The following is a 25193-nucleotide window of genomic DNA, read 5'->3' on the forward strand; positions in this document are numbered from 1 at the left end:
CAAACAAAAACATTAAAACTCGTTAACCATGAAGTGTGAGAAAACAAGGAGGGGAACAAGGGACTTCCAAGACAAGGTAATTGTTGTGAAAAGTCTGTAAATGCTTCTAACTCTTTCCCCCCTCCCCTTAAAAAAATCATAATAGTTGTACAGAATTTTAAAAAAATGGAAAAGTTTAAAAATACCTATATAATAGAAAAAAAAATTAGAGGAGAGCAAAAAAAATATTTAAAAAAAAGGAAAAAAAAAACTATAGACGTTAGCATTACTGCTAAAACCCCAGATGTTGTAGGACTGTACTTTTGTAGAGTTTAGACTGAGCATCCATCCCTTCTCCCCGCGAGTGCTGTCGGACGGACGCCGTCGTCTCCGAGGGCCAGGCCGGACTCCTCTCCCAGACTCGACCTGCGGGCTTCCGCGGGGACCGGCCGGGACGCGCCCGCCGCCAGGACGCGCCCACCGCCGCCGCCACCCGACCGTCGGGCCGCGCCTCTCGCTTCGCTCTGGGAGCCGCGCGTGCGCGCTGGCTCGCTCTCCGCAAGCCCCGGACCACCTGCTTCACTCGCCTTCATGCTTGTTCCAGAGACTTTCCGGGCCCGGGAGAACTGGGAACTTCTTTCATCTTTACACAACTAGAACACACACACATACACACACACACACAGAGGAAAAAAAAAAGAGAGAGAAACATAAACAATCTTTGAAGAATTTCTGAAACTGTTTACAAGGAATTTTGAAAAACAGGGATGTTTAAATGATGCCGGCTCTGTTTTTCTGTAAATAAATTTGCATATTTTGTAGGACTTTTAATTGTAATGATAGAGAAAAAAAAACAAGGAACTATTTAATGAAAGCACGATATTTATCTTTGGTAAATGACTTTAGAGCAGTTAAAGACATTGCTTAAAAAATCTCAGAATCAGAAAAAAAAACACTGAGTTATTTAAGAACACATATATTTTAAAGTATAACATATTTATTATAATTTATTTGGGAAGACTTGTGTTGGCACCTCTGCCTTGATAACTTTTCATCCACGTCTTGTTCATCAGGAGGCCTGGGGGGGGTGGGGAAGGGGGTTCTTGGACTTACCATGTTCTTTTGTTTTTGTTTCTTGTTTGTTTTCTTTATAACAAATTTCCAGTTCCTCTCAGGCCTCCTGCCTTTTTCTTTCTTTGTCATTTTTCTTTTCTTTTAAAAAGAAATTTTCATTTTCTTGAGTCCTCCTTTTACGATGTCCAGATGTTGTACAAAAAAAAAAATAACAGCTGCAGTTCAGTACAACTGCTCTTTTCACACCCAACTCCCTAAAACTCCTTGTAACCTTCTGTAACTATTGGATGACGCTTTCTCCAGCTTAGCCCTAAATAAAGCACAGTTTAAAAAAAAACAAAAAACAAAAACCCCAAAACTCTTCTTTGTTGATCTGTACCTCTGTGATTCTGGCCAACTAAACCTCAAGCCTGGAAATAGCTTTGGTCTTTCTCTTCTGGAGTCTACCTGCCACACAAGCCCTCACTATGAGACCAGGCAGGGTATGGCTTCTTCTTGGAAAGGATGGGAACTTGAAAAGACAGTCATGTTTTGCTCCGAGAAAAATCTTTTGACTGGTATGTTTTTTAAAGTCTTCATGGCAAACTCGTTCTTTTGCCAGAAAGAACAGAGATGCTCTTGGACAGAGATGGTCATAATGCCCAAATGTGACAAAGTTCCTGGTTTTTTGTTTGTGTTTGTTTTTGTTTTTTTCTGACATGAGGAAAACAAGACCACCTGACCAGAAGACAGACCAAGAGTTGGGGTGGGTGGTCTGATATTATTTTGTGTGTGGGGGGGGAGAGGCATAGAATGACAATTATAAAGGAAAAGGGGGATGAGGAAGCACCCTCAACTTTGCTACTGAGCCTGTTGCCCTTGATCCGGAGCCATACCATGCTGGGGGATGGGTTAGTCATGACCTGGAAGAAAAGGACTGGAGGAGCAGGTTTCCTGACAGATGCACACCAGCTACCTGCCTTCCTCTGTCCTGTTCCCAGATACTCCCTCCCAATTCCATCCCTCCTCTGTCTCCTGCCCTTAACCTTCAGCCCTGCAGCCTAGTCTAGAGATGGGCAGACTCCTTTCAAGGGTCCTCACCAGGGTGGTGGGTAGCAAAGCTGTGTGGTTTCCTGAGAGAGTTGACACGTGGCTTGTCATCCCCTGAAGACAGATGATAGGGAGCAGAGCTCAGAGACTCAGCTAGGGGCAGAGAACTACCTGCACCTCCTCACCCTTACTCCCCTCTCATCTGTGCCCCCAGAGCCAGAGGACAATCCCTGTGTCTCACATTATTCTGTGTAGTATCATTCTGGAAAGTCAAGCCTTTGGCTTCAATATGCAGATGGTTCCTAGAGAGACACTGTCCCTATACTAACTCCCCTAGTCTGCTCACCAGACTGCAAACTTCAGAGGAACAGCCTGCTTGCCCATCCAGAGTTAGTTGCATATCCTGGAAGGGTTCACTTCCAGGGGTGGATATCAAACTGAGTTTATATGCACTTCGAGGAACAGTGTGTTTTCTAAAGATTCTCTGTATATAGGGTAGGATCTATCTCAAAGTATGGGTTCTGTTAGATACTGCTGAACATTGTTGATAGCCTCAACAATTAGTTACTCAAGTGTCAAAATGTCGCTAGACTTCTCTTCTTCTTCTTTTTTAATCTATGTGGTATACCATGTGTCAGTGATACAGTCTGCTTTACCCACCACTGAAGGTACTCTGGCTCAGTGCTGTGCGGTCCTGGAGCTGCTACCAGGAAGGAGCAGAGAAGCTTGTTGAACAATTTTGCCTTTTCCAGGTATGATTGATTGAATAGAGATGAAATGAAATCACCAGAGCTACCTGTGAATATGCCAATTCTCTACAAATAAACCCTCTATTTGAAAACCGCATGCGTGCACACACACATACACACACACACACACACACACACACACACACACACACACACACACACACATACACCAAGTGACCAATCAATGTACACTCCATTTAGAATATATGGGTGCTTTCAACCTTGGGGGTAGTGGTAGTTGTAAATTTATCATAAACTTGCTCAGCACACTCTGTCGCTTTGCACAGTAGTACAAGACACTTGGGCATCTGGCAGCTTACCTGACCTTCCCTGATTAAGAGCTCTGGATGACAGGGTGAAGACATAGCCAATCCTTACCTGTTTATACTTTGAGTCTGTGGTTTATATCCCTCTGCTGATATCCTTCCTGCAACGTGAAGCCTTTTGCTTATTGTCACTTTTTTTTTAATTTCAAGCATAATAACCCACATAGAGATACCTCCATAATAACCCACCTCTATAATAATCCACATAGAGATACCTCCATAATGAACCCTAGGTGGTTACCTCCTAATACCTACCTATCAGCTCACAAAACATTTTGACACTGATCACAAACATTAGGCTTTGTATTGATACATGCCTCAGTTTCTCCTTAGCTTTTTTTATTAAAGAATTTATTAACAGTGATTTTCACATCATATTTCAAATGATGTATTCCTTAGCTTTTTTTTCTATCCTACTTTGAGATCTAATGGCTGGGGAGTGCCTTGCCAAATGGCCTTTCCACAGCCTGCTCTGAACATGGGGCCTGTCTCCTGGTGTGAGCCTCAGGCCTCTGTCCAGTACCACTTAAAATAGCCAGGACCTGTCCCAGCAGTGTTTGCAGAGTCTTTTTAAATCATCTGTTACCTCTTTATAGTATCAGCTTCACCCCCACATCTTTTTCTCTCCTCCTTTCTCTACAATGCTAATATGAGAAGAATATGTTTACTGAGATGATTCATTTAATAGCCCCCATATCATTCTGGATGTTTTTTTGTCCCATTCTGATCAAGGACTTAACCTTTGGCCCTCCCATCCTGCCTTGCACGTCGAATAACACTAGGGTGGGACACAGGCTTCTAGAGCTTTTCTGCACCAGAGCTGCTGGTGCTAGTTTGGGTAATTCTGCAAGTCCAGTCTTGAACTCTCACTGGTTCGAGCCAGATTTTGCTTACCTACTTGATAAGGTGGATGAAGGACATGTGGATAGTGAGCCAGGGCTCAGCTCAGACCCAACAACAACCTAAGACTTGGCTATGCATGTCACTTCCCCAAACAGAATCAGCATTCAAGCAAAAATCACCAGCTGCCGTTACTACATCTCATTGAGGAGACTATTTTCTCCTGGAAGTCAGTCAGAGCTTTTATTATTTTTATTTTTATTTTTATTCAGTACTGAGTTTTGAACTCAGGATGTAGGTACTATCCCTTAGCTTTTTCACTCAGGCTGTTACTCTACAACTTGAGCCACATCTCTGTTTTTTTCTTTTTCAAATAATTTTGTTAAGAATTTTTGTTGTAATGGTGATGTACAGAGGGCTTACAATTACATAAGTAAGATAATGAGTGCATTTCTTTCTGAAAAGTTTTCCTTCCTCCCTCATTTTTCCCGCTTCCTCCTCTTCTCCCCTCCCCCCCGGGCCCCCAAATCTTCTAAATTGTAAAGTTCATTTCTGAGAACTTTTTGGTGGTTAATTGGAGATAAGAGTTTTGTGTACTTTTCTGCCTGGGTTGGCTTTGAACCACAATCTTTATATCCCAGACTCCTGTGTAGCTAGGATTATAGGTCAGAGTTTTAGTCAGTGTTGACTCATTGCCTGCACAGGCAAGTTGAGGTAGGTGTTCTACAAATGTGGAACAAGTTCACAGCCAACAATAGCTACTGCAGGGGAAGCTTACAAGTATCAGCCCTTTAAGAGAAGAAACCTTCTAACTTCTCTCTCTTAATATCCCTCCTATTTTTTTCTAAGCTTGTCTTCCCACCTTCAAATTATGACCTTTTGTTAACAAGCTTTCCCCTCAATCTCTAGCCCTCAACATTCCCAGCTATCTTAAGCCTGGCTCCCCAGTACTGGCCCCCCAGTTTCAGTTCCTTACCTCCTGCTCATTCTCACGCCTCCAATTTGTCTAGTGCTTCATCTCCAAGAACTCTGAGCAATGCCACCTCTGCTTCTACCCTTTGTGGAAGCTGACCTAGTATTTGCCAAGACAAGAAGGGCCAGAAAGCCACTGTCATGGAACAAAAGGCATGAGCTCTGACTCCAGATCAGAATTCACCTAGTTCTCTGAAATGCCCTCTTTCCATTTTGGAAAAGTGACTTAATCTCTTTGAGCCTCAATTTCCTTATGTGCAGAATGGGGAAAATCCAGTCCCCAGAATGCTGTGATATAAAACAAAACATATCCTATCCCAAGAACCCTCTGAGTGGGAACTTTTTTATACTACAATTACTCCAGATGGGTAGTTCAGCCTGTGATCATGTCCTTTCCTTTCCTTAATTCCACTCCACGAACAACTCCCTTCTCAGCTACAGCAAGCTTAATCTTGATGCACTGGCTTAAGCCTTTTTAAGCACAGTGCAGTGATCCTGTGCTGTGGGAGAATTCCATCGTGTTGGGTTCACTCACCTCTGGTCTCACTGCTTTTATCCAGGGTCCCCAGTAGACTGGCAGTCCTATGCCAACTCTCATGTCCTTGCCCTTCCTTCTTCCCAAGAGAATTCCTGATGTCACCACAGCTGCTGCTGGCCACTGCCACCCCTCCTGGCCCACATAGCCTCATGCTGCAAACACAATGTGATCTTTGCATTTAAACATTTTCAACCATATTTTTGATTAGGGAACATAATCATTTATTTCAAAACTCAGGAGAAGGAGACAATGAATTCTTCCTAGCCTGAATCCAGCCACCCATTCCTTTCCCTTGAGGCAGCCAGAACTACTAGGTTTTTTTTTTTTCCATGCTTACCATGACCTTTAAGTATTCAGATGTCATATGCTTGGCATCAAGAATCCAGTTTCATCTTTGTTTTCACTGGGAAGGTACAGAACTAGGCAGGGATGCACTCAGACCATGGGATGTTTGGGACTCACTGGCCAAGAAGGAGGTACAGCTTTGCCAGGGAGGATCCACTGTTTAAGGCATTGGGATAGCTATCAATTATGGGATGATTATACTGCACTAGATATTGTGCTAAGAGCTGAATAATTACTATCTCATCTAATTGTCACAGTGATCTATGTTCTAGGGGCGATTACACCTAGAAAACATGTGGACTAGAAATATTAAATCCCTTGACAAAATTTTCCAGAGCTAAAGTCCAGGTCTATCTGAAGAGCTGTGATTCTCTACTCCATGTCTCCTTTGGGCTGCCCATTTCCTCTCAGGTGTACATTCCTCTCATCTCTCTTGACCCTTGCTTCAAGTTCCTGCCTCTATCTCATTGCCTGCCCCCCCCACAGGATCACCATTTTATTCTTAAGAAATGTCAAGTATCTATATTGGCTTGGGTGCCATTCAATTTTTCTTCCTCTTACTGTGATTATCTGAGCTGGAGTTCTTAAAGGAAGTGATGGACAAATTGCTAACTATGTTGCTAGTGGGTTCCCAGTTCTTCCTCTCTGGGACCTGCTGGTGGGAAGGGATTGCATGGAGAAAAAGAAATAAAATGTCTCAGAGACCCAATTCTCTTTTCTTATTATCAAAGAAAGGAAATCAAGTTGAAATAAGTTTACTGTTTTTTAAAAAACATTTTCTGCAGCTACCGAGAATTTAAAAGTCTGTTGGGCTGTATTAGCAGTTTCCCAAAATATTGAACTCTGGAGGAAATGCTAAGCAGATTTTAAGATCTATGAAAGCTGGCTCTCCATCACTTACTATAACAGGGACATGTTCACCATACTCAAAGGCTCTATGCTTCTTTAATGGAGATGTGCAGATGCCTCTCATCTTCAGGATCTCCAGCATGACCCATTTATCATTGTCCCTTCTCCTTCCTTTTTCCTGGGCCCATATCTAGGGGTCATGAACACTGGGGTGACAGAAAATCCAAGGGGCCAGAAACTGTTACCATGGGATCCCCTTTTACTGCTTCATTTCTTCTTGGAAATTACAGAGTCCTCAGAAGCAAAGCACTGATTAAACGAACATGGCTCTGGAGAGGGAACCCTTGCAGCTAACATGCCGTCCAGTGGGACACATTTGCCCAGGCCTTTTCTACCACTCCAGCTCTGCTCATCATTAGGCCTTTTTGTTTGGGTTTAGACTTTGGCTTCATGAGTTTTGTTTGAAAATAAAACTTACCTCAGGGTGTGCTTTGTTCCTTAACTTGCCATCTATATCTCTATCTGTATAGCTATCTATCTATCTATCTATCTATCTATCTATCTATCTATCTATCTATCATCTATTTATCTATCTGGTACACACACTCTGTGCTGAGGCTTGAAAGTAGAGAGATAAAGAAAACATACAAGTAACCAGCTTCCAGGAACAGTATAGGGTATGTTATGGCATAATCTCTGACCTAGAAGGATTATGCAAGATGCTGTTACTTATATACTATACAAATGAACAATCAGAAACTGGGACATCCGGTAGGTAATTTTGACCAAATCACACTGCAAAAAAGTAATAAAACCTAGATGAATGCACTTGCTAAAAGTTTCATGACAACCTTATTTAGGGTAATAAGGTGCAACTGTGAGGGGTGTGGCAGATAATCCAGACTGGAGAGGAAGAGATGCCTGGAACCAGACTTTGGAGGATGAAAGGGCGTTAAACAGACCTGAAGTAAAGGCATGGAACAACAAAAGATTCCCTCTGAAGAACTGTAAAATATGTTAGGAAAGCAGTAAATACACTGGGGAAACCATAGGGCCTTGTGTAAACATCAATCAAGCACTGACACCACTCCAGTTATCTGTCCAACATCCTTACTGTGATTCACCATGGAGTCCCACAGTGAGCAGTAGAGCTTATGGCTGAACCCAGATCCTCCTGACAGTGGATCTCATGTTTGGGGTCATCTTATGACACTGGGAAAAGCTTGCAATTTAAGGCAATCGCATGACTGACATCTCAGAAGCCTCTCTGCTGTGATTTCAAACTACAAACACATACAGATTAATTGCAGGGTAGACAGTGGAATTAAGCCTGTCCTGGAAAGACACAGACCTCTTCGGCCTCAGTTTCCCCTTCAGATGGTCATTATTGCTGTCAGCTCATTGCTGATCACTGGGAAATGGCAGTAGAGATGGTAACTTGATGGTAATGTATCTCTCATCTTGCAGGCGCCAGATATCCCAGAATGAGAGGATCTGACAGAGTGTTTCACCCAATATTCTCTATCTGCCTTCCCTTGGCTCTGGGCAGAAGATACTTGCTGCCTGAACCTGAGTGCTAAGTGGTCTTGAGAAGTCCTTAGGTTTAAGGTGTCCTTTTAGTCAAGAACTGCTTGAGAACATTCTGTATCTGCATCATTGACTCCAAGGCCTGGCACAGAGTAGGGGCCCAACAATGTTTGCTGAGTGCTTAAGAAGTGGTGAGGGTGAATGAGGCCTTCTGACCCTCTTCTGAAGTACCTCATGCCTGTACTCAACAAGGCTCTTTTGTCCACCTTGCCTTACTCTGAACAAGGACCAAAAGAAAACTTCTTGTCTCTGGTCTTGTCAGTTTCTTGGGGGATCCTGGAATGACAGACATTTGGGGCAAAGTACTATTTGGGTCCTGAAAGCTGACTTGTAGACAGGGATTCTCATGCCTTTTCCAGAGTTCTGATAGCTCAAATTCTCCTTGTCCCTGAAATCAGTGTCAAAGAACCCCCATATTGTACTCAAGCAAGGATCCCTTCATGGAGGGCCCGGGTTCAAATTTCATCCTGCATTGTTCAGGATATATAGCTCCCACTATAGCTGAACACTTTAAACACAAGAATAAATTCTCTTTTCCCAGTGTCATCTTAACCCTGGGCTTGTGGAAGCAAAGGAACAGGGTCATTGTAGAATACTATTTAAATGGAATATGCTGAATCTTCACTGATGATAGAACTAACGAGTAAAACATAGAAGAGAAACAGTAGTTAAATAGTCTCAAAGCATCCTTTCTTCAAGATAGTTATAAATCATCAAAGGGGAGTTATTTTACAGTGTAGAACTCTGGCTAGTAGCACCTTAACCTGATAATCAAAGTTTATATCACTCAAAATGTCACAAAGCTACAAGGGCATCTTAACCTGACATACTAAGGATACTACATCTCTTATTCTTGCTAAAACCATATAACTTGAATTGAATCATTAAGATATATTACTCAATCCTAAATTGTGAACATTTATAAAACAAATGTCTGGCTTTATCGAAGGTCATATGACAAGTTGTGATCTTGCATTAGATCTTTGGCCAGAATGTGTTGGCTTGTTTCTGATTAAAAAAAAAAAATTAGTTCTTGGGGCTGGGAGTTTGGTCTAGTGGTAAAGTGCTTGCCTAGCATGCACGAAGACCCGGGTTCAATTCCTCAGTTCCACATACAAAGAAAAAAGCCGGAAGTGGTGTTGAGGCTCAAGTGGTAGAGCTCTAGCCTTGAGAAAGCCCAAGGACAGTGCTCAGGCCCTGAGCTCAAGCCCAGGACTGGCAAACAACAACAACAACAACAACAACAACAACAACAACAACAAAATACTAGTTCAATAACTAGCAGCTAAAATTCAGTTGCTAGGTTAGGTTCCTGATTCTGATTGTATTATTAGGGAAGACTCTGTTCTTGTTTTTTAGGAAATACCTACTGAATCATTGAAGAGAAAGTAGGGTATCAGATCAGAAATTTACCCTCAGATATTTCAGGAGGCAAACAATGGTGTGAGTATTTTTCTGTGTGAAAAAGTGAATGAACAAACAAACAACAGTTATCCTTGAAGAAAACGAATGAAAAGTATACTGAAATCATTTGTCCTATTAAAACAATTTGTATGCTATCTGATTTTGAAATAAAATTTTGGGGAAAAACAACAACACAAAACCCACATACAGAACCAGTGTGAGTGAACATTAAGTGGGCCAGCCTGAGAAAGCTACCAGTCATTCAGAATGGCCATTCCAAGAACCAATCCCCAGGCCATGTGCTGGGTGACCAGAAAGGAGAACCCATGAACAGACTATGACAAAACTGTATGACAAGGCCACTGGGGTTTCTGCCTCCACGCCATTAAGGATACATTAGTTCTGGTTCAGAAATAACTAGGGATACTCATTCTCACCCCTTTGTCCAGGAGCTGCCCAACAAAATAAGGAAACAATATTATCAGGTATTTCATTCTGAAGAGAGAAGGCACAGGTGTAAAAGTAGCAGAAGTGGGGAGTAGGAGAAGGGTTTTAGAAAGGAGGAGAAGAGAGGGCAAGGTGTCCATTCACAGGTACCCCAGTGGAGGTAGGGGGCCACGTGGCCCACAGTTCAGAAGTTACAGCCCTGGGAAAGCTCTGGATTCTGTCTACTTGCGATATTGATTCAGGCTGGAGTCTAGACTGCTGGGGTGTCTGAATGAGGGATGAAGTTTGGGGCTGGTGGGATAAACAGAAGGAAACAATGCTCTGATGCTGCGACAAGTATGGCAGTGGGCTGCCCTGCTGCAGGCTAAGGGGCTGGGAGCACTGTTGAGGTGGGGGCATGAAGCAAGGAAGCAGCTATGGCTGGAAGGTGGCACTGTCAGCGCTTGCTTGCTGCCATGGAACCCCCAGATCTTGAGGCTTGAGAGGGGCCCGCTTGCTCCTTGCCAAATTTCAGATAAATTGTGAAAACACCTGGTGTGCACAGAGCCCTTGGAGCTGTTTACTCAGCAGGTGTGTGTGATCAAACTTTCTTTGTAAAAACCCCTGTACAGGATGAAATAGAGCCATCTAGTTTCCCTGGCCCCATTCTCTCTTCTGAAGCACAGGTGGGGGACTGTTATGCCACCCAGATCCATTCTGGGCTGCTTCTCTCATCCTGGGAAAAAGCAGGAGAGGGGCCAGGAACTCCGCTAGATAGAACCTAAGAACCTGCTCACATTCATCACGGCTCATTTTTTTCAAAAACCCAACACAGTAAATCTTACATTATTCACCAGTTTGATGTAGTAAGTTGTGTCATTTTGAGGAGAAATATACAATAGTATAATAGGACACTCGTGGATCTCCTCATCCATGCTTAGAAAAAATTATTACGATGTAAGAACGTCTGAATAGCAGGAATTTATTATAATGATTTAATACTTCTTGCACTTGAGTTAAAAATGCCCCTCCATAAATGTCCATGGAAAATAGCGAATTTGCACAGCTTATCATTTCCCAATGTTATACAAATCCAGTAAGTCTAAGTCACTTGCAGTTGGGAGGAGATCATGGAGAACAGGGCCGAAACTCACCCATTTAGCAGCAGCATGAGTTCCAGTATCTGTCCTCAGACTGTCATAGCTCTCAACTGGCTACCTCTAGACTCAGAGTGGGTAGAAGGATGCTGTGAGGATGGGGCACTACTTCTTATCTGCAGAACATCCAAAGGACAGTAGGCTCAGGGTATCCTGGCAGCAGTAAGAACAGGAACTGTTGTCTGAGTGATGATACCAATAAAGTGTTAGCCAAGGCTGCTCAACCCTTCCATACAGACTTAGCGGCATAAGACTTAAGAACTCATACAAGTCATTTCCAGGTATGTATGTGCCAAATACCCAACATCAGGAGAAGCCAGCTGTGAGGCCATTATCAGCTCTCCAATGGAGCCAGTTTTCAAAGCCAGCCACCATTTATACTTCTAGATGGGAATACTGTACCTAACTTGGTTCCTCCATGTTCCAAGGAGCCCCTCTTTGGGCTCCCCCTCCATCCCTCAGCCACTCTGCCAGTCCCACTTTATGGACATGTTGACCCTGTCATTATTGCTTTACTCTTGGTTAATTCCTGATCGGCTAACCTAACTGATCCAAAACTTGTAACTTAAATGATCACTTTCATCTTTGTAAGTTGTTTGATAAATTATTTTATCTGATGCTCATAGGGTATAAGTAAGTTACTTAAAGAGCTCATATATTGTAAGGCTAGGTTCCTCTAGGTAGGTTTATGTTAAGACATAATATTCTAATAAGAAAGGCAAATATAGCATAACACAATATGGCTTAGAGAGGGGCCATAACAGCTGAACTATAGTACTAGTAGAGTCATGAGTACAGGATTTCTGGGAGATGAGGATAACTTCATGGAAGGGATGACAAATAAGCCTATCTGGAAAGATTCCCCCAAAAGAGAGGGACCTGAAAAGAAATAGAGCTGTGTCTTATCACTGGGACATGGCTAACAGTTGTGAGCTGCAGAGGAGGAAAGAAGATGAAGAAGCATGTAGAGGCCATATGCCTAGAGTACCAGTGCACCTAAAGGATGTGTTTTTTTGTCCTTAAAATACTAGGGGGTGAGTTGTCTTTGAGTTTTCAAGTAGGGAAGACATTGGTGTAAGAATGACAATGCTAATCATGGATATATAACTGGGAAAGAGAAAAGAACCCCCTGCCCCCTGCCAATACTCTGTAAGTCTCCTTGCCTTGTTTCCATGAAGGGAACTCCGTTGGAGCAAGGTCGGACATCTTTATCATTTATCCCTCTCTCCCTTATGCCTCTTTATGTAATTGGCTTCCATATTGGCAACAAATGCTATAGATCATTCTTATTGGAGTCCAAGTACTTCCTCCACCTGAAAGAAGGGAGTCCTTATCCTTATTTTGGCCAGTGTCTTTCAGAAGAGGTTCTCACTAGGATTATAGAAGTGTCTATTGCTAGAGGAAACATTCTCTCTTGGAATTTTTTTTTTTCAATGTGGATAGTGCTTTGCTAGAGCTCCTAGCCGGAACGAGGGTGCAACTAAACTTGAAAGGCTAAAGGAATAAATATGTGGCATTTTTCCTACCTTGTCCAAGCCTGTGAGGCCTCACTCCTGAATAATAGCAGGGGAATGCTCAGTCTTAGTTGATATTCCTTCAGATGCTTATTTTGGGGCATGGGATCAAAGCAGGTGATACACCTAAGATACCAACCTGGCAATAGACCTGCCGCTGACAGGATGTGGACCCTCAAAAGTCACTTTTCCTCCTTCTGAATTTTCTTCATCTATGAAATGAAAGTGGATGACCATGAGCTTTAAGGTCCAATTCATCTACTGAATTCTGTGGCTAGAATATGATGGATTTGTGGTGGGCAGATAGAACAGGCTTTGCACATTTTTTAGGAGTAGATGCACTGCATGTGTCCTTTTCTGCATTCATGTTGCTGATGTGATGGTATTAAGAGGCAGGGCTTTGTAAGATGATTAGGCAATGAGTACTTCATCATTGGTAGGATTATGGCCCTTATATAAGACACTGTACACAGCATTTGATCAGCTTGCTAGCTTTTTTTTTTAGCCATGCAAGGACTCTGCACCTCTGGAGGATGAAGTTCATTGAGACAATTGACCCTGTCAATGTCTTCTCCCTAGAATGTTCAGCCCCACAACGGTGACACACAAATGTTTGCCCTGTATAAATTATCAAGTTTGTAGTACCATAAATGGATTATGGATCTAACCCATTTTGTGTGAATTTTGTGTATGTGCTGGTCTTAGTTAATTGGAGACAAGCATCTCACAGACTTTCCTATCAGAGCTTGCTTTGAACTGTGACCCCTCAGATCTCAGACTCTTCAGCAGCTAGGATGATAGGCATGAGCTACCAGCCTGGCTTCTACCTACTGTTGACTGTATGTGGTAGAAATGAGGGAGATACATCTCTTTTGCTGTCCCTTGGTTATCTCATATTGTCACAGTATCTCACTTTGTTATCTGATATATTGGATATATTTGTATTTGGTTATTTGAAATTGGATAGGGAAGGGGGGAAAACCAAGATGGGGGGTGGGGGAGAGGGTAATGGGGACCAAGACAAGTGAAAGGGTATCCATGTATGTGAATTAATGCACCTTCTATCTGGCAAATATCATGTAACCCTTTTATTAATTACAATAATATATATATATATATGAAATGAGGGAGAAAGAAATATAGCCACAAAGCTCAAGTCTGAGAAAGTGAAAGGTCCCATTACAAATGGAGCAGTAGAATCTGAGAGGCTGAAGAAAACAGGAACCTAGTCATTGGTCTATGAAACTGGTTCTCTAGCTGCTTGCTCACATATTTAACTTCTCTCTAGTTTTGTCCCTAGACACTGTAACAACCTTATGGCACTTGTGACAATTGGCTTATTTCATTTTTGGCTTGACAGAAGGTAGACTAATGAATCTGTTTTTGCTATTTCTTCCTCTGAACAACAGCTACAGAGTCTCCTTGTTCTGGCTGATGTCCAGGCTGGCCTCCATAAAGGGAGCAAGGCAGGCTCTATGGCTGTCTTGCACATGAGTGTTATCTTAAAAACATGAATTTCAGGCACTCAATCCTTCTAGATCCACGTCTCCTGTCCCCAAGTGGTGGGACATTTCTCTGTTGGGGATACAGGAATAGGCACATAGAAGAGAGACAGAGGTGGCACACATTGAACCTAGAGGAGTCATTGTGTCCTCATGATGGGACTGAGCTAGATGTGGCATACTTCTTGTTTTCCAACTCACTGTGAGTTTCCATTGTTTAATAAGAGGAAAACCACTTTGTGATAATCTAGGCTATGCTGTTTCTTTCCAGCTATAATGCACTGGTCTTATGAGAGATGCTCGAAGGACCAAGTCAATATGAAAAGCACATGGGGAAAATGGTCATACAGATAATTTATTATTTAAAATTTCATATATATATAAACATCTGTCTACATTAAAAATAATGTATACTGAATTGTAGATAAAACGTGAACTCTGAGGAGTCTCCAGAGCCTATGGCTCCCTCAGCTGACAGCACTCAGCTCTGTTCTTTGAAGTCTTCTTCTCATTCCATAGAATTGGTCAGCCACTCCAGAATGCTGATGCTGGAAGCAGGGACAAGTGAGAGTGACTCTACAGGAGCATTCCTCTTTTGCATGACATCTGAATGCTCTGGGTAAGTTCCCACCAGGAGATCAGATCTGATTAACACTGTGCCTCCTGGAAGGGTGACATCAGTACAAGGTTTTCCTTGATTAACCTTGTGTTTTTCTAAATCAAGCACCGTGGGTCTTATTTAGGAAGTTTTTATGGATATACTCCATTATTGTCCATTTTACAAACACTGATTGGTTTTTCTCTCATAAACTGGTGGGTAGCAAGGTGGGCATTGTTGTAGTACTATTTTCAGTGCCCTTAGTGTGCATCCAGATTAGTTTGAGGAAATATTTGCTGGGGCAAGCAAAACTCAAGCAGCCTGCTAGGAATACTGTGTGTGTGTGTGTGTGTGTGTGTGTGTGTGTGTGTGTGTGTGTGTGTGTGTAGGGTCAAGTTCTTTGTGTCGGACTCTCTTAGTGTAATAGTAGGTTAGGCCTCAAGGCTCTACTAGAGTAATTTTAATGCTACAAGTAATTTTAATACTGAAGAAAATGCTAGCATGTTATTCAATTGGTCATTAAGATATATTATATACAAATTCACATCTTATTACCCTCACGCCAACACCAATAAAATGTATAGAGAATGGCAATTTGTGGTGTGTATGGGGGGAGCACATATAAAGATTGTGGTTACAGCTTTCCTCTTTCAAAGTGCGTATTTGACATTTACTCATTTTAGCCACACCAAAGAAAGCTCCAAATTACAAAAGCTCTTTGAAATGGAGTGAAACTGACTGGCTACTCTCAGAGGGATAAACTTTAAAGGGAAATTGTAAACTTCAATGATTTTTCAATGTTTCAAGAAAATGTCTACAGCTAGTTCAGTTCCACCCTTGGGTTTACTTTGTATTAAGAAGATGTCACTCTTTCCTCTAAAGGAGAAAGACCCAAGTGAAGCAACCCTGTGTAGAAGCAACAGGATAGCCTAAAAGGACAATGAGATTTGCTCTTTGACAGGGAGGCTATCCAAACTACCTAGCTTTCATAGACTGAAAGCATACACGGCCTGAACAACCAGGAACTTTCACCTGTGTGTGGGGAGCAGTGCCAGAGGAAGCGTATTAGCTGTAGCTGCTGGGCACCACTCTCCATCTAAAAAACTCTTCCCCAGATACAACCATGACAATTTACAAGGGCACATGTGATAAAGGATAAACTGATCTGACATTTGGGTCATTGAGAAATATCTAGAGCTTGCTTTTCTTAATTCAGGGAAACTACAGGGGCAGAAATCTGAACATTCATAGGAAAAGTATTTCAGTTTGTTTCCTGAATTTTTCCAGGACATATTCAAACATGCATTTTAAAGCTGCTTATTTCCAAGAGTTGGTTGGGTCCTTTCCTCTAGGCCCAATGCCCCTTTTCATTATAGGAATGTAATTTACTAGGCTGAAGACTACTGTAACTGACTCACAATGTACACCCAGTATTGTTTCTGGTGGTACCAACTCAAAACTTCAGAATTAAAGGATCACACTTTCAGAAAGGCAGTGGTGAGAGAACTGGGGGAGAATGTAAAAATCTTTATGAAATTTCTTATGTCACAAGGACTATGAGGTATCCTTGAGTGGAAAGGTTTTTGTCATGTACAAAAGAAAAGCAATCATTTTCTTCAGGAAATTGAAAAGGAAACACTCTATAAATGACAATGAATATGCAATGATGTCTGCTACGCAGAGAGTTTCCTGACATAAATAGGTACTGTTCCTCAGCCTACTTTCCTTTGACGTCTTATCTACTGATTGGTCTGATCAAAAAATACCCTGGGCTTGTTTAGGACAAATTCTATGTTCACATTGTATGATGCCAGTGAGATAGGTCCCTGTGAAAGGAGACACACAATTATTTTGTAATCAAGCGTTTTAACATCCTAGATTAGCATGTGAAGAAACCCACAAATTTCCTGTGGAAATTTTGTAGCTTATGTTTTGGAGTTAAATGAAAAAGATATCTTCCAGAATTTGATTCTCCTCCAGGTCTTCAGGAGTCTTTTGTATCCCTGTCTTCTTCCAGATCGATTTTTGAGGGCTGAGTCGTAAGGCACTGTGATTCCGAGACCCATCTTCTCTGAGTGAATGGGGATGAGGTTTGTGAGCAGACTTTGGGCTCAGAGAGTGAACCAAATCCAACAGGGATGTCTCATACCTGTAAAACACACAAAAACAAGATAGAAAAGGATCATACCATTAGACATTACAATCCAAGAAATCCAGAAGAGATGGGCTGACCAGGTCAAGAGTCATATCACAGATCACATTATGTGCAAGAAGTATCCTCAAGGAAATATTAGGGAAGGAAAACACTTGTAGGTCTCAAGAACCAGCCCTCTGCCTGTCTATAAGCCCTTTTTTACTGGTGATACCTAACAGTCCTTTCTAAACTGAAGAGACTTCTTTGACTACAGAAAGGGAAAAGGAATCACGATGTGTTGGTAACATGAAGTACTGAACAGCAGGTCCAGGCCAAGAAGGGCTCCATCACCAGGAACAGCTGGGTATTTCCACTGTCTTGACAGGACAGAAGTGATCAAAATTTCTCATTATGTTTTATCGTCTTTCATAAAATTTGAAATAATTTTCTTATTTTGTAGTTAGGCAAACTGATGTCCAGAAAAGAATAACTGAGGTGCAGAAAGGATTAAGTGAACTGCAGTCACAGATGAAGTGAGCAGCAGAGCCAAGTGGTTTTTTACTCTATGGAGCCCTTTTGCATTCTAGACTAGATTGACAGACTTTCCACCAAACAAAATAAGACTAACTAAAGGAAAAGAAGTGAATGGTTCCTCCAACAGGATCTTATTTAAAAAGTATAGCATATTTTTAACAAGGCTATTTTCTTTCCAACATATTAATCTGCCCCAAAGTATAAACACTTATTTTTATGGTTCTGCTATTATCATAGATTCCATTTCTTAGGAGCCATATCCAATCACGTATTATACTGTAGGTGAAGAAGCAGAAACTATGTACCTCAGAGCTAATGCTTTTCCACTAAGTGTATTGGCAGTAATTTTTGTTGTCAGAAATGACTGAATAATTTTACAGATGCCAGTCATGGGGCTTGAACTCAGGGCCTGAGCACTGTCCTTGAGCTGCTTTGCTCAAGGTTAGTGCTCTACCACATAAGCTACAGTGCCACTTGCAGCTTTTTCTGTGTATGTGGTACTGAGGAATCGAACCCAGAGCTTCATACATTCTAGGTAAGCACTCTACCATGAAGCCATATTCCCAGCCACTCAAGATATTCTCAATATTAATTGTATAAGCAATTTTAGATACTACCAGTATCAAGCATATTGTTTGTAGCTGTCTCTCATTCAGTATTCTGCTCTGTAAATCCTAGCAACCTTGATCTCCTCATACCCCCAACCCTATCTCCTGTCAGTATATTTGGCTCTTCTTAGATTCCTGAATTGTTGTTTAGGAATGTAATCTCACTTGTTTCTCCTCTCTAGGGATAACCATTCTATACATCTCATATATCTTATTCTTTCAGTTTCTTCAGGTGGGAAGATACATCCAATCCCAGTTACTCCACCTTAGCTGGAAGAGGAAACACCTTATTAAGGCTCTTCATTTGAATTACAAACAAAACAAAACAAAAATATGCTTTAAGAATTGGCTTGGTGCCTTGTGAGGCTGAGGTCTTTGGATCAAAGCCAGCCTGAGCAGTAAAATCCTTGAGACTCTTATCTCCAATTAACCAGAAAAACAGCAGTGCCCATAGAGCACTAACCTTCAGTGAAAAAGCTCAGGGACAGTATCTAGGCCATGAGTTCAAGCCCCATGACTGACAGAGAGAGAAAAAGACAGAGAGAGAGAGAGAGAGACAGAGAGAGAGAAAGAGAGAGAGAGAGAGAGAGAGAGAGAGAGAGAGAGAGAGAGAGAGAGAGAGAGAGAGACAGAGACAGAGAGACAGAGACAGAGAGACAGAGAGAGAGAGAAAGAGAGAGAGACAGAGAGACAGAGAAAGAGAGAGAGACAGAGAGAGAGACACACACAGAGAGACACAGAGAGACACAGAGAGATAGATTATGGCTGAGTTAGTTTATATTCCCTTTAATGCTGACATATGCTTCCCATATGTCATCCTCACCAGCATTTGTTGTTTCTTGTGTTTTGATGATGGTAATTTCATCAGAGATAAAATCTCAGTGCTTTAATAGGCATTCCACTGGCCAGGAATGTTGAGCATTCCTTTATGCATTTATTGGGCATTTGTATTTCTTATAGATTATCTGTTGAATTCATTTGCCCATTTATTAATTGGGTTTTGATTCTTTGGAACATTAAATTTTTTGAGCTCTATTCTGGTTATTAAACCCTTATTAGATGCATAGCTAAAAAGGAATTTTTATCATTCTATTTTTGTCAAGTCTCTTCTGTCTAGTAACTATTTCCTTTGCTTTTAGGGGATAGAGAAACTTTTAGAAACAGATTGAAGATTAGCATCCTGGAAATGCCAGACCTTAACACATTTCTCAGAATACTCACACTGAAGTTATAGGGGAAAAGATGGTTGTATTCATGTAATGATATTTCCAGATACTCAGGAAGAAAAAAGGAAAAATAAGGTATTTGTTGAGTAATAGATATTTCAGTAGCAGATAATCAAGTTTAAGCATGTGTAATAGAGAAGGGAATGAGAGGAAGTAATAGAAGAGATGAACTTGGTAGGGATACATTGTATCCATGTATGCAAATAATAAAATGAAGCCTTTCTGTACTACTATTATAGGACAGTAAAATGATTTTTTTTAAAAAGAGAGAAAAAAGATGTGACAAATGAATAAAAATCAAAGGGTTATAGTTTGAAAGATAAAACATGTATACCAGTTGGGAGTTTGGCCTTATGATAGAGTGCTTGCCTAGCATGTATGAAGACCCAGGTTTGGTTCCTCCATACCACATACATAGAAAAAAGCCAGAAATGGTGTTGTGGCTCAAGTAGTAGAGCTCTAGTCTTGAGAAAGCCCAAGGTCAGTGCTCAGGCCCTGAATTCAAGCTCCAGGACTGGCAAAAAATATGTATGAATGTAGCCAGGCAGCCATGGCTCATGCTTGTGATCTTAGCTACTCAGGAGCTGAGATGTAGAGGATTAAAACCTGAAGTCAGTTCAGGCAGGAAAGTCCAAAAAACTCCATCTTCAAAATAACCAGCAAAAAGCCAGGTTGCCAGTATGGCTCGAGTGGTACACCATGTTAAATCAGCAAGCTGGGTGAGCATAGGGCCTTGAACTCAAACCTTGGTACCTGAAAAAAAATTGCATGACTGTAATCTAAATCAACAGCATCATTTGGTCAACTCTTCAGTCCTCTTCTAAAGCACCTTTTCTTTCTCGACTGAATCATTTCCATCAGTGTTTAAACATGCTCTAATATCGTCCAAATTAAAACATATCCTTCATTAAAGTTCTCCCTTAGAGAGAAACCAAACCTAATAAACACAGACAGAATAGCAGCAAGAAAAAATATAACACATAATCTCATGAACAATTATTAATGGCTGCTAAAATTATTAAGTAAAAGGTTGATGGAGACTTTCTTAATAGACAGGTTGAGATGACATTATCTAATAAGCCCACTTATTCATCTTAAATCACTAAAAGTAGGACAACCAATAATAATGTTCTTCCTATTATAATAGGAAGTATACAGCATTACCTATGGAAGGCTCCTGGCATAAAACAATTAAAACGTTAACCCAATCAAATTTGTAGATTTAATTGTCAATTTACAAGAAATATAAAGTACAAACACACTAAATGACATTTCAAGGATATAATCAGCCAGTAACAAAATGTGTGAAATTATATGACAAAATGCTCAATTATATTCATAGCATTAAGAAGGAAAAACTGTAAAAGATTATAAGATATTTAAATGATCTATCACCCACATAGGTACATGCACTTTATTTAAACAGTGATTCAAACAAATCAATGGGAATTAGTTGTACTTTTGAAATAAATCAGGAAAACAGGAACAATGGAAAGATGGTGAAATGATTATCAAGGAATTTTATTGTTGTTTTATGTAGATAATGGTATTGCAGTGGTGTTAAGTTTTTAGATTTGTACTTGGCATTGGTGGCTCACTTTTGTAATTCTAGATTCACAGAAGGCTGAAATTTAGAAGATCTTGATTCAAAACTAGGCCAGGAAGAAAAGTCTGTGATACTCCTTCTCCAAAATAACCAGCAAAAAGCTGGGTTAGAGGCATGGTTAAAGTGCTAGAGTGTCAGGGGGAACAAGCTAGTGGAAAAAGCAAGCTGAGCAAACACAAGGTGTTGAGTTTAAACCCCAGTACTGGAACTACAACTGGAGCCATAATAACACAGCATCCCTTATTTGTTAGAAATACACACTAAAATACATACAAATTGGTAAGAGGACATGATACCTGAAATTTGATTCATAATGTTCATTTTTAAGAAAGGTTTACTGGGAGGTTATAAGAAAGAACACTAAAAAAATGCTGAAACTGAGCAAACTGTATGGCTCATTATATACTACTTTTGTGTATGTCTGCAAACTTTCATGGTACCAAAAAACGCTCATATACTGCTTTCCCATACCATGCTTCTCTGTATTGGTGAGATTTCTGAAGCAACAACATATATTGTCTCCAATTACTCACTTCTCATTCAGTCTGTAAAAACTCTTACATAGTGTTCCCCATACCACTTGTTTGAAACCTCTTCCAAAAGTCACCAAATAACTTTCATTGGATACTTCAATTATTCTGACTTCTCATAGTCTTGTATTATATATATATTTTCATTTTCAATTATATTTTTATTATTTTTAGTTTTACAAGGGAACTATCATTCAACAAATCAGTTAATAAATACAGCGCATGTGGAATGATGTTACCTCTTTTATCACTTTCCCACATCCCTCCCAATCTAACCTGTCCCCTCAATTTTCTCAGTTTCATTAGATATGCATTGAATTTTATCACTACATGGTCTATCTGCCTTCTTCTCTTCATTTGTCTACCCTCCTCTCCTTGATCTCCTCTGCATACCTTTCAAGTATCAGTTTTCAAGTATTCATTTTGTTGATATCAGACTCCTACCGAACTACCTTTATTGCCTCCACCCTTGTCTGCGTTTTTTTTCTTACTTTCGGGTCACTCCTCAATGTAGGCCAGAGGTTTCCTTAGTTCTCTTTGAGGAGCTCTCAATACTGTATGGTATCTTTGTGCCTGCTCTCACATTTTCATATTTAGTCCAAGCTTCAAAGTCCAATCACTTGAGTTCTCTACATGCATGTTTCTAAGCATTTAAAACTCAATTTCCCCTAAACCAAAGTCTTCACCTTGCCTTATATCAACCCATTTCATCATAGCTAAATCTTCTCATTTTCATTTTTTTAAGGCTTTCATTCATTCTGCTACTGAAGCCAATAACTCTTAGAGTCATCCTTGGCATTTCCCTCTCTGTACTCTATTTGATGATTATACATTATAACCACATCTTAGTATTGATTATTCTTATTACATTCCAAATTTGGGTCTAGACATTATCACCTCTTACCTACAATGGTCTCTTCTTCCTATTTTTGGAATGGACACTTCATTCCCTGCCTCAAGACCTTCATATTTGCTATTTTATCTGTTAGGAATGGTATTCCTTTTTCACTTCTATTAACACAAAAGATAAACATTTGCATATCAAACCACCACTAATTCTTCTTTTTCATAATTCTTTGCTCTTTTTGTCAGCATTTGTCATAATTTCTAATTATTTGTATGAGTTTGTTTTTCTAACATGTCTCATTGTGTATCACTACACCATAATGTCAAGTACTCAATAGTGAATAAAACTACCTTGTCTCAATTTTCTTAAGAATTATTAGTAATTTCAAATAATTTAATATTTCCATTGTAAAAATCCAAATATATAAAATTATGTGAAGAAAAAAATTAAAATCCTTTCAGTACACCATTCTTTTTTATCTTTTATTTTTTTTCATATATTTTTTATTGTAATTAATAGAAGGGTTACATGATATTTGCCAGATAGATGGTGCATTAATTTCCCATACACTGATACCCTTTCACATGTCTTGGTCATTTCCCTCCCCCCCCACCCCTCATCTTGTTTTCCCCCATTCCCTATCCAATTTCAAATAACCAAATACAAATATATCCAATATATCAGGTAACAAAGTGAGATACTGTAACAATATGAGATAACCAAGGGACAGCAAAAGAGATGAGAGATAACATAGTACCTTAAGAACAACAATCATTCATTATATGGCTTATGTTTCTATATCCTAGAGATGGTTTCATTTAGCATCCTACTATATGGCCTTCTGTATCAAAGTTTTGTTCTATTGCAAATCTCTGCTAGGAGAGCCCAAGGTTTCTACTGATTATGACAAATGAGGGAAACCATTGAGTCTGGCTTACTTCATTTAATATGATCTTTTCTAAGTCTTTCCATTTCCTAACAAATGGGGCAATGTCATTCTTCCTGACAGCAGCATAGAATTCCATTGTCAGTACACCATTCTTTTACTCAAATACCAATTTGATTTCTACCCTCCGAATCATTGGTAACAGTTTATTATGTATGTTTTCGAATCTCTTTTAGCACAATTACATGCATCCATGTATATGTATAAATACACAGATATCCATCCATTTACAAACTTAAAATTAGGCCATGCTATGTTGAGATTTATAATCTGTTTTTTCACTTGTCAGCATATTTTGGAGATCACTGCAAAAGAGTACATAGAGATTTGGATAATTCTTGTAAACTAGGACAGAATGTTCTATTTTATGGATGTGCCACTGCCCTAATTTTAAAGAATCCTCATAGCTTTTACTAACTTAATCTAGCTAAAATTTATATTACCATTCCTATTCTAGTATCTTCAAATTTATATTAGCATTCCTATTCTAGTATCTTCAAGGGGAAAAAAACAGTATTTAATCATTAGTGTTGATTTAATGACAATTTACTTAAAAATATTTCCGTTAAAGTTTGCCCTACTTGAGCTAATTTGCTAATACATTGATGCAATTTATGTCAACATAACCTGTTTTAGTGAGAATAAAATGATAAGATCCTAATGGGTTCGGGAATTATTAGGTAAAATTAGGATTGTCATTGTATCCTTAATATGCCTCTGCCCTACATTTGAAGTATCCTCTTATCTCCTATTTCCCTAATCTAGCTATATTTTGTAATTATTATTCCTTTTCTAAAAGTATCTTAAGGAATAGCCATCCAGATTCATAAAGATCTATTTTCTCTTTTCCTTTTTTGAAAAACTGAATTTGGTAGACTTCAGAGATTGCTACATGAGAGAGGAAATTTTTTAATTTTTTTCTTCTCACATTCATGCCAATCAATCTTTATAGTCTTTATGGCATAAGGTGTTTCAGAGATTAGAGTTCCTACAGGTAGTTTTCTGACTTCTTTCTTTTAAATTTATTTTTATTGTAAAGGTGATTTTTCTGACTTCTTAATGGTATTTAGTTTTACAGTTTTAGTCATATTCAAATCTTCTTGGGGAAAAAGGTGAATCCTATTTTTATGCTAATGTTTTGGTTCTAATCTCTAGAGTTATGGGGCTAATTGTCATACAGTATATTGAAGATGTTAAAAGTAGATGAAGTTTATGTAACTGCTATTCTAACAAATCTCTGTCATCTAAACAATGCTGCAATGTAGACACTTCCAGAAAAGTAGAAAAAAAATCAATCAATTAAATTGACATAAATATATACTTCTCATAAATGAGTTCTTTTTTTTTCTTTAAGTTATTGTAAATGGTGCTATTACTTGTATGGTGTTTTTTCTATCAAAGGTTCCTATTTTGTAGGCATGCCCTTTGAATAGATGTAGGTATTTCTTGAGAGACTGGTTGTTATTAAAACTTTGAGCTGGCATTACCCAGTTTTGCTCTGGCTTCCCAATTAACAATGTGAATCTCTGTTTCATATGTAATTCTACTATCAGCATGTCATGAGGGGATACACTGAAAGGGTGAGACTGGGGACAAGAGTTTCACCAGGGATTATACACCATGTTGCTCAGACACTCAGCGTTCAAAACTGTAACTTAAATAAGCCCTTTTCTCTTTATAAAGTTAGGGCGTTTCTGGTATTTTATTCTATTAGTGCAAAATGAATGAGTGTAAGTGACATGGTCTTCCTGAAACACATGAGACGCAGGTAGTAACAAAATGTTTATGAAAGAATTTGTGAGTCTTCATACCTGAAATTTTGTTATTTGAGGATAAAAATCACAGCAGTTGTTCTAGTGGGGCCAGTCAAAAC

General features: G+C 39.8%; 1 protein-coding gene across 5 annotated transcripts in view; it reads right to left on the minus strand.

Annotated features, from left to right (window-relative positions):
• Positions 1-14606: 14606 nt before the first annotated feature.
• The window catches only part of Kiaa1328 (KIAA1328 ortholog), a 152377-nt gene continuing 141790 nt past the window's right edge, over positions 14607-25193 (minus strand). For 2 of the 5 annotated variants that reach the window (XM_090353221.1, XM_090353222.1), the window contains exon 10: positions 14611-17038. In XM_090353221.1, coding sequence (XP_090209347.1) covers positions 16828-17038 — 211 coding nt within the window. In that variant the 3' untranslated portion in view covers positions 14611-16827. Of the gene's footprint in view, positions 17039-25193 lie in introns of all 5 variants that reach the window. The other 3 variants (XM_090353223.1, XM_090353224.1, XM_090353225.1) reach the window with 2 other exon arrangements.

The sequence above is a fragment of the Megascapheus bottae genome, chromosome 19 (genome assembly GCF_031878675.1).
Source record: "Megascapheus bottae isolate mThoBot1 chromosome 19, mThoBot2.hap1, whole genome shotgun sequence".
Classification (NCBI taxonomy): Eukaryota; Metazoa; Chordata; class Mammalia; order Rodentia; family Geomyidae; genus Megascapheus; species Megascapheus bottae.